Consider the following 11,026-nt stretch of genomic DNA (forward strand, 5'->3'; position numbering starts at 1 on the left):
GTATAAGGCCAATTGAAATTGACTACTATTGGTATAAGCAATTTATATGATGATGTCTTTCATGGATGTGGGAGTTTACATGATTTGAGTTGATAAGTATGTGATGTTGTGTATGATAAATGGTAGCATGTGAATGATGTGATGATGTCTTGGTTGTGGCTGATTTGGTTGTATGTGTATGCTTGAATTGGTTCTATGTTATGATGTGTAGGTGTGTGCATTAAAGGTTGGCAAAATGGCTTGTTAAATAGCCTTATTTTTGTCCATACGGGTAGACACATGGGCGTGTGTTTAGGCCATGTGTGACACACAGCTTGCCCCACGGGTATGTGTTTAGGCCATGTGTCCCCTGCACCTAAATTTTGAGAAATAGGATGCTCAGAATTGAGCACTCGGGCAGAGACAAGACCGTGTGTCTCAGCCGTGTGAAGGCCATGGCCTTGGACACAGGCGTGTGTCCCGAGCGTGTGAAGTCTGCTCTTATTTAATGAAAAATCATAAATTTTAAATCGACCACACAGCCTAGCACACAGGCGTGTGACTTGGCCGTGTATCTTTAAATTGTTTTTGGGTGACAAACAGAGAGTTATACAGGTTCGAGACACGGGCGTGTGTGACCACACGGCCTGCCCACACGGGCGTACCCCATAACCACACGGGCGTGTGACCCCTGTTTAGTGAAAAATTTTCTAAGTGTTACAAAATTTTCTAAAGTTCTCAGCTTAGTCCCGAACCACTTCCAATGCATGTTTTGGGCATCGTAGGCTCGTGTTAGGGGCTTTCTAATTAAATACAAAAACTTTCAATTTGGATGAAAATTCAAGACTCGAAAATGTATGTTTGCTTGTGTTTAAGTTCGGTAATGCCTCGTACCATATTCCAGCGTCAAATACGGGTAAGGGGTGTTACAATTTGCGTTAGGTTAACCTTAATTTAGTACTCGTCTCCCTTGAGTACGATCCTCAAAGTACTTACCTACATCGTTGTAAAATTATATTAGAATCTGACCCGTATACTTGCGGACACCACCTCAAATCTATATCTTTAGGTTGCAGTATTTACACTTTGAATGCTAATACGTTCGGAGATGGTCAATCGGTAATTACCAATGAGCTAGTACTAATGTAGAAGTTAGTTGAATACTGCGAATGTAACACCCCAAACCCGGCCCAGACGTTATGGCCGGATCCGACATGCCACATCGAAGCGTTTAAAACATTTCAGGTTGTTGTTCTAGAAAAACTTACTTAGTGTTTTAAAAGATAATTTCAATGCAGGTTAAAGTGAATGGAAGCTGTGCACCAGGTAGGAAACCGAAAAAGAGGAGGTGAGTCCCTCGGACTGCTTAAGTACCAAGCTCCCTTCGGATCCAATCCTAGACATGCACACTGCCGTTACCACACCTTAACGTCGTGTATATTTTCAGGAAACCAATTTGATTAAGTCCTTTCTAGGAAAAGTGATTAATTTTGGAAAAATATTCTCATTATGGAAGCTTTGCTTGTTGTCGTGTTATTTTGAAATCAATTACCATTTTTGAAAACGCGCCCTAATGCTATACAAATTCAATAGTTAAATATAAGTAATACCTATCTTAATAAAACATATAAAACCCATCAAAGAAAATAATTAAGCGGCCTTATTACATTTTAAAAACCCAAAACCTTAAACGTAAATAAAAAAATGTCCAATTCACCAGAATAAAATCAACTTGCAGAACGTGTGGCCACTTCGAATCCCTCACAGCTCCAAGCCTACTATGGTTGGGGATTACCTGCGTGGATGAAAAATAAAGAGGTGAGTTTGGGGAAAATCAGTGTGTAAATTAACCCAACCATAGCCTATATCGGTTTAAACCACAGAGAACAGAATAAGTTGGCCTTAGCCCAGAACAGAAGTCAGAATAAAGCCCATAGGCCCATAACAGAACAAAACAGATATTACATGTCTATGCAAAACCCAACCCATATCCAATCACATGCACCCCCATACCAACCTTTCACCATGTAGGGAGACTACTCGACCCACCCAACCGCTACACGCCATAGAAATATGCAGCATGGCTGCCAGAACAGATAATGTGACAGAGTCACCAGAACAGATAATTGTGGCAGAGCCACCAGAACAGATATATGTGGCAGAGCCACCAAATTAGATAAATGTGGCATAGCCACCAGGACGCTTCCTCCATAATATAACCCGTGTCCCCATGCAGCAGATATACAATCATGGCATACATCATACAGAATTAAATTATCATGCTTTTCAGTCAAAAGTAACTCTAAGGGTATAATGGTAATTTTGCACCTAGGGGTGTATCAGTAATTTCCATATATAGGGGTATTCAAGCAATTTAACTATTCTTAGGGTTTTCATGCATAGCATAGCCATTTTCATATGACCAGAAACACTTACCGCGTTTTCTTACCGAATTGGGCCCGTTGGCCCATTAACCCGTTTTCGGCCCGTCAAGCCCAAAATATCATTAATGCACAAAATTGCACGTACTACAGTTTTATCACTTTAGATTACCAAAAATATTAACCCACTTATCTTACGAGCATTCGCACACTCGCAAGTTCCCAAAATACCGACTTTTCGGCATTTCGACTTTTCGGCTTTTGTCGATCTAGTCTATGAGAGGGTGTCAGTTACACACCTGTTTGCGACGATTCGTTAACAAGATCCATGCACGAACTACCTACAATTATATCACTACCACGTTAATCTAACTACCAAAACGAACTACATATTAACCCTTTACCCTATTCTGCCAATAACACCTTAGGCACTAGCAATCCTACCTTTGCCAGAATTAGCGACTAGATTTAGATCCCGTTGTTCCCCTTGTCCATGCCCTTGATCAGCATCCTCTAGATCACACTATCATCAAGATAAAGCAGTTATCACAACCCCTTAGGGCTACAAGTCCAAAACGACAGCCTCCCTAACCTTTAGGGATTTCGGCTTTTCCTAAAATACGAAATAAAGACTAGGTTGAAAAGACTTACCACCGATTCCTTCAGTCAACAATACCTCTTAACCCCACTCGATTCTAATGCAGTTCTAAGCCCTCAAATGATAGTAAAAGTCGAGCCTTCAGTGATCTCAATATTCGACTAAGTCCCTAGGAGTGTGGAGTTTTCGGTTTTTCCCTTGCAACTGTGTAACGAAAGATGAAATAGGAGGGTTTTGCTGTAGTCTTGTCGACAGAAACTTAAGGTTTAGAGAACTAAAGAATCGGTCAAGAATGATGAAAAAGATGAGAGAATTGGCTAGGAAAAATCGGCAGAGAAGGAAATATGGCTTTCGGGATTTCAGCTTTTCTTATGGCAAATGGCTATGAAGGTTTAGGATCGTCTGAAGAAAAGATGGAGATGAACAGGAGGATAGAAAGATTCGGCTGTAGAGAAAAGAAGAAAAAGAAAAAGTTGATGGAGAGAAGAGAAAAAGAAAAGAAAAGGAGAATAGTCAGGAAACGGCACAACTTACCCCTAGTGCCGAATTTATACTGGCACTTAACCTAGCCGAAATTTGCCCCCTAAAGCACCCCTTGGCCGGCCAACTCTTGCTCCTCAAGAGTCCACCATTCGACCAACACCATTCTCCCTAATCAGCTCCTAAATCCTCTCCCTTATCAGCTCCTAAATCCTCTCCCTTATCAGCTCCTAAATCTTCTCTTGATAGCCTTTCACTTCAGTTCCACTGCTTACCTTTTCTGTACATAAAAATTAATATCACTAATTTGCTTACCTTGCGACTCGAACCTTAGCTCACCTTGGTCATCTACACGCCACCTCTAAAGCCCCCAAGTGGCGTCACATGCCAACTTACCACAAGCTTCCTTGTGTTTTATTTTACCCAGTTAATACTTAAAAGCTTAGCTAACCAGAACCTCTTTTCCCTATGGATTAAAATCACTTAAAATTACCGGGTTTTAGCTTAAGCTTGGGCCTTCTAGAGGCCCACTAACATAATTAAACCTACGCCAAACAATCAAAAAACAGAAATTTTAAAATTCGTTGAAAAGCACAGAAATCCCGAAAATTGGGGCGTTACAGCGAGCCTTACTTCATAAAGGTTTTCTGAACTTAGTATTTTAAATAGTCTTCAGAGGAAATCAATGAAGAAAAAAAAATGTAAAAATGTTCAGAAAGACCACCGCTATCCTTATATACTTAAGCTTGGAGACAAGGATTAGTGGAAAAATCAGATAATTCCACTAACTCTCTTGATTCCGTGATTAAGTGCACCTAACATAATTCAAGTCTTATCATCTATAGTAGTTTAGTTCTGTTCTAACTAAATTTCAACTTAACTAACAAAATTACCATACTAAATAATAAACAAACCTAAATAGCTACGAACTTAATGAGTTCTCACAAAGGATATGGGTTGGATGGATACTTAACAAAAAAAGTCCGTCAAACCACAAAACTCGCCAAAACTGAGAGTTCCCCAAATGGTACAATACACATAATTCTATACTTAGCCAAGACTAACATTTTTCTCACTCATATCTATCCTTATTTTACTAACTATACGCCAAACAGTAACCAGATACAGAGACTTCGCCGGACAGATTGTTATAATATTAGTTTGGTTAGTATTATGGCAGAAATCGAATAGGTTCTAAGGAAAACTATTGACAAAATTTCCATGTAGTGTTATCTGAAGGGTAAGTCTGCCATATTAGTCTATTAGTATAAGAAATTTGGCGTATTTATAAGTATGAGTAGTAAGTTTTTGTGAAATCCAAGTTTTCAATATTATATATAGAAGATATTTAAATTCTATGGTATCTGCCAATATAAGTTTTTCATGCTATATAAAGGTCATCTAAAATTTAAGTTATCCGTGAAGTCTGGCATTCTCGTGATATGTGAATATAGTTATCTGAGATTTTTAGGTTGTCTTAGAAGATCACCTCATTCGAATAAGTTGTGAGTTGAGTGGTTTTGAGATGTGATTTAATTAACATTATGATAGTTATGCAGTCTAGTATGTGTATTCATCAAAAGTAGTATCCGTCAAAAGTAAGGCTCGTACGAAGTTCTTCAAAAGGGGTTATTAGTATAGGTGTCCAACAAGAATGGTATCTATGAGTATTCCACACTGGGTAAACTACACATCATCAGTTTAAGTGAGGTTCAACTAAAGGTAGGTTCTGCAGTACTCTTCTGAGAAGTATATTTGTATTCTAAAAAAGGGAAAAAATTAAGACAGTATTGAAAGGTGAAATATGATCTATCTTTAAGTGAACTGTGTGTATTAGTTGGTTAAGTATGGAAGACGAAGTATATGTATACGTCCAATATTAGGAAAGTATCCACTAAAGACAGAAGAGAAATTCATGATTTTTCAAGATGAAGAATTTAGCCACAAACATTTCAAGGTAATCTGGGTTTAAACTCACTCAATTTGTTTGTACTTACTGGTATGTATTTATATTGTAGGTTTCTTCATATGTATAAGTACGTCAGGAAGGACCAAGCCAAGAGCTCACCAAAGTAGTAGTTGAGTTGCGGTATTATTCATATAAAGGACACCATAGGAGTATGGCATATAATCCACTATGCCACTTAGAGTCTGTTTTAATCAAGTTATATGTTGTTTTTGAACTTGGATGTAATTATAAAGTATATACTTGTATTTTAAGTACTATTCAACATAAATAAGAAGTATGTTTTTTAGCATTGTACGTCGAAACTGAAAGTTTTTGTGTTAAGTGATTATGTGGAGTAACATCTGAGATCCGGACCTGGTGATTCGGGTTGGGTTGAGGGTGTTACACTATTATTGTTGTGGTTAAAAAGTGGTTTTGAAAAGTGATATGAAAAAGTATATTTTGTTAATTTAAAGTATTTTCCTTCGCTGTCAAAAAATGTTCGAGAAGTTATAATGTCATTTTAGATATTATGTTGGAAGTAAACATTAAGTTAAAATTATTTCATTTCATATATTAATTCATAAAATATAAAATTAAAATAAATTAATATATTAATATATTAATACATTAAACATAAAATTTAAATACCTTTTAATATAAAACTATATTAGAGAATTAATTGAAAAAAATCATAATTAGCAAAAAAAAACCACATTAGAAAAAAAATTAAGTTACATAATCATTAGCAATGGTAAATTAAAACTTTAAAAATTCTTGATTAATACGGATTCATTTAGTTTCAAAATAAATATTATGTGATAATCAAATAAATTTTAATTTTTGGAAAAAATAAAGAAAAATATTTTGATAATTTTATATTCAAAAGCCAAAAGTTAAAAGTTCTTTTTCGACATTTGAGATTGGGTCTAGATCTAATCACAGTTGGGTTATCAGTTTAGGTCTGTTTGAAAAGCGAAAGGGTTTAAGTAAAAATATAAGTTCGGAAAATGTATTTGGACAAAAAATAAAGCTCGTTTTCTAAATGAATTAGGCCTCAAGTAGGATTTTTCGCCTGAGCCCAGCCCGAATAAGCTATTTTGTTGTTGTTTCGTTATTGTTTTGCTACTATTTCGTCATTATATTACTACTATTTTGTTATTATTATTTGAATATTGTATAACTCTTGTTTTATTATTAATTTTGTTACTATTTTAAAGACATTTTGTTTGCTAAGTTGCAACAAACTTAGTGTTATTTAAGTATAAAACTTTTTAATTTATTTTCAATTTGTCAAGAAATATTTATTTTAGTGTTTTTAGTATATTTGATGTATTATATTTTTAAATTTGTTTTATATAAAAATAATTTAAAAATTTTATAGGACGGACTAAGTCGAGCTTGCGTTTAACATTTTTAATCTGAGTCGGACTTAGATACTTCTCGGGACGAATCTAGGCTTAGAAAATGAACTTATAATTTTACATCAGCTGACTCAACTTGACCAATGATTAGCTCTAGTTGAATCTAAATGTTAGTTTAAAAGTTAATTTTGATTCTAAATTAACCTTGTTAGTAATTGATTATGAAACTAAAAGTAGTTTTGGTTTCAAAAGATAATTTAAAACACATTTCAACCAAATAAAAAATTTTGGTAAAGAAGTGGGTTTTCAAACTAAACATTTGATTTTAATTTGGGATTTTAATTCAAGTAAAAAAAAGTTAAAATTTGAAAAGGGATTTTTTAATGAAATTACATTTTAACCCTTGTTAAATATTTTATTTCAGTCTAAAATTAACATTTTGTATCCTTAAAAGAATAAAAATAAAAAAGCATCTTCCAACATAAACAGTAAGGTAGCACTAAATGTTGGGTTTGTTGGTCTTAACTTGGTGAAGCAGACTTACATGATTACGGTATCAGAAGGGTAGCACTGTGAGTGTGGTTGGTTTTTGTGGTGATATTTGGCTTTTTCTGCTGTCATCATTTTACAAAACCTTTGGTCTTCGTTTCATTTATGACACCAAACAATAATTTGCACATTTCTATTCATTACGTCTCCTGTTTGGCGTTGCTTTTCGATTCTGAGATTTTATATTAAGAAAGAAATGCACAAATTATCCTACAAGGAATTGAAACCCTCGTAGAAAAAGGAAACAGGTACATCTGCCAACTACTTTATCATTGTTGAGTAAGACCCCATTTCGATGGATACAAAATTTTACAATTGAGAAAACTATCTTACAATTGGGTCGCGCTTTCATTTTAGTCATCTAAACATGATTAGTCATACACGTCACGTTATGTTTGTACCTTCTTTTTGGTCATCTAATTTTTAAGTCACTTTCATTTTGATCATCTAAAAAATATCTTTTTTAATTATTGATTGGGGTAAGAAAAATCAAGGATTAAAATGATAAGACAATAAGAACTAAAATAATACATAAAATTGTCAAATTTTATTTATTTATCTCATTGCGAAAATTCTAAATATGAGTTTTGAAATATAAATTTTAACTATTAAGATTCAAAATTATAATAGTAAATTAGTTGACATTATGAATGGATCGAAATTAATTTCAAAATTATGAATGAAAATTATTGTCCTTAATATTTGTCTAAGAAACTCAAATTTCAAATCTTAGAACAATCTTTACAATTAACTAATTAATTAATTTTATCTTTCATCTCAAACCAAACTCTTTTTTTCATCACTTTTTATCAAAACAAAGAACAAACAATTGATTTAATTAATTTCAAGTATTTTTTTCTTTATTTTAAGCTTAACATGGAAGATTCGGGATGATATAAACAAAAAAAAATGAGTTTTATAAACAATTATTAAATAGGAATTATTTAAGTTGATTTAGTTAAGGATAATTTGAAAACATATAATAAAATTTCAAATTTTAAAAGTAGATTAAATTAATTAATTTTAATATTATAATAACAAATCAGTTGACATTATCAACCTATAGAAAAATTTCAATAAATTACTTTGATGTTTTGAAATTTTAAATTTCAATATTAAAACAAGAAATTTAGAATTTTAGCAATGAGATAAATAAGTACACTTTGACAAATTTTGTGTATTATTTTAATTTCTATCGTTTTTCTCACTTTAATTCTTACTTTTTACCTCAATTAATACTTAAAAAAAATAATTTTTGGGTGACTAAAATGAAAGTGTCAACATGGAGTGGTGTATGCACTACCATTAGAGATTTAATGTTTGGGTGTGTAAAATGAAAGTGCCTTAAAAGTTAGATGACCAAATTGTAAATATTTCATTTTAGAAGAAAAAAACAAATGCTCTAAAAACTAAGCGACCAACTAAATAATTCACCCTTTAGAACATACACAAAAGAAAGTTTTTAAGAGTTCTTTTATGATGATTTATTTTTTTAATGTTTGTTTTATTATTTATGTTTGAGATTTATTACCCAGAATTTTAAATTTGTATTTTTTTATAAAGAGTGTAATGTCTTTATACAAGTATGAAGAATTGTTAATACTAAGATTCCATGCTTCTCCAACATCTTCCACTTTCTCACCAAATTCTATTACACCTTTACTTTTAAATACACTATCACCACACTAGTTAAGATTAAGGTTCCATGCTAGTCCCACTTCTTCCCCTTCTCACCAAACTCCCACCAGAAACTACCAGTTGTCCTTGAAAAGGCATTAATCACCCAAGTAAATATTCAGAAATCATCACATCTTTAACTTTCAAAGCTACCATAAATACAAGAGCTCAGACAATGGGAATTAGTTTCAATTTCTTCATAATTATCCATGAACTTTACAAGTACTAACCCTGCTTACACTGCCCACCAATGCCCATCATATATAAATTCCAGCCTTTTGTTCTTTTTGTTCTTATCAGTTTACATCTTTCGTACATAATCATGATAATAAATCCCAAGGTTTCTATTCAGGTGATAATAATTGCTTGTAATTCGTGGACGAAAGAGAAGAATCTGAGGAAATTAAAGACTTTAATTAGTAATTAGAGCTCGATAATTAGTGCAAACAACAGTATAAGAAATAGAATCTGAAACCATGACCTGTAGAAGAAGATGCATTGCTTAACTTGTATTTTGAAGAATCACTTGTACATCTCGACAACCAAGATGATTCTGCTGTCAAAACAAGCCAAGGATCCAATTCCAAATTAAACCAAATGATTAGTATTAGCTTAAAAACACAACTAATTACCTGATGAGGAATTGAAAGATTTCTTGCAATGCAAAATGGCGCTTTCAATCGCATCGTGTCGGAGTAGCAAGGAATCATCTTTCCGATTAATTGGGGATGCTGCATACGAGGCTGATCTGCTCTTTACCAATTGCTTGCAAACCCCTGTCGAAACACTCCCCTGTACTCCTTTCATGGGATACACCGTTGCCGGAGAAGCCACCTTTGATAACTCACCTGAGGGTGAGAGTGAGACCTTTGCCTTGTCACTTGGAATGCTTTTTTTGGAGATTTTTACGTACTTTATTATATTCAAGTATTTCTGTATCAGATCTTTCGAACTGCTCCTTTCTTCATGCCTTGGGGTCTCCATAGAAATACCGATCAACTCTTTTCTCTGGGGAGTACATGTTTTACTGGTATTTGCCATTGACTTGGACTTGTTGAGAGTAAAAGCTCCAAATTTGGGAGCAGAGTTTAACAGGTGTAAGGGAGATTGAGGCTTGGAGGTTGGGTCAATGGGGAGGATCTTTCTTTTGGAGAAATGATCATTCTGCATTGGCAACAAGGGGAAGTCATCATTCTTAGCCGAATCATGCTGGAAATCAGGTGTTTTGTGAAGGGTGCGTAGATGGAGGTGGTTGAAGTGGTGCAAAGGAAGCTCCAAGTCGATGAAAGAGTCGTCCTCTTCATCCAATTCATGATGTGGAATTTCGATGCTTCCACAACAACGTTGGGTCTGGTTCTCTTTCATAGCCACACAGCTAGGTTTCCAAAACCTCAGAAATTTGAGAGCTTCCATATGGAAACAGAGAGACAAAAGGCTTTTTTACAGTTTTACTTGTCAAAATCTAAGAGAGAAACTTCACCGCTTTGCCTGCGTTTTATGGGCGTTTCAAGGGAGAAGCCAGAGAGATTGTGTGAGTCTTCTGTAATTCAATAATGGATAATATCCTTAAAAGTATCATGCTCCCCCAAGTAAGATTGCATTTTATTTGACGTTAAATAAAATAAAATTTTAATTTTTATATGAAAACTTTTATTTATTTCTTAAATTAAAAATTAAATTTTTTAGAATAACTACATTGTTATATCGATATGTTATATATATATCATGTTAATATATAAAATAAGTTTTTAATCTTAAAATAAATAAAACTTTTAATAAAATAATTAATTTATTTTTAATTTAATGTATATTAAAAATAATTTATTTAATTAAAATTAATTTATCTATTTTAATAGATAGAATAAAATACAGTAACCATATTATCCATATAGATTTTCATATTTTAATTATTGCTTTCTTTAAAAAAATTACTGTCAATGCCTATGTAGTCCAAATTTTGTAGGTGGGGTAGCTTTAGTTTTGATTACTGTATTATAATGTAGGTATGACTGTTTTACTTTTACTTGCAAGTTGCAAAGCAGTTAATTAT

General features: G+C 33.4%; 1 protein-coding gene across 4 annotated transcripts; it reads right to left on the bottom strand.

The window, feature by feature from the left end:
- Positions 1-1,624: 1,624 nt before the first annotated feature.
- LOC108465852 (membrane-associated kinase regulator 5-like) lies at positions 1,625-10,581 on the bottom strand. 4 transcript variants are annotated; one of them, XM_053031566.1, is made up of 3 exons: positions 9,609-10,581; positions 9,484-9,529; positions 1,625-1,774 (listed from the first exon to the last, which is right to left on the bottom strand). In XM_053031566.1, the coding sequence occupies exons 1-3, from the start codon at positions 10,387-10,389 to the stop codon at positions 1,771-1,773; spliced, it is 831 nt and encodes a 276-aa protein (XP_052887526.1). In that variant the 5' UTR covers positions 10,390-10,581; the 3' UTR covers positions 1,625-1,770. The 4 variants fall into 4 exon arrangements, with proteins under 4 accessions (XP_052887526.1, XP_017621728.1, XP_017621729.1 ...); XM_017766239.2 differs by lacking the exon at positions 1,625-1,774 and adding an exon at positions 9,159-9,370 and having other exon boundaries at positions 9,458-9,529; XM_017766240.2 differs by lacking the exon at positions 1,625-1,774 and adding an exon at positions 9,159-9,370 and having other exon boundaries at positions 9,484-9,532.
- Positions 10,582-11,026: the final 445 nt, after the last annotated feature.

This window comes from Gossypium arboreum, chromosome 8 (genome assembly GCF_025698485.1).
Source record: "Gossypium arboreum isolate Shixiya-1 chromosome 8, ASM2569848v2, whole genome shotgun sequence".
Taxonomy (NCBI): Eukaryota; Viridiplantae; Streptophyta; class Magnoliopsida; order Malvales; family Malvaceae; genus Gossypium; species Gossypium arboreum.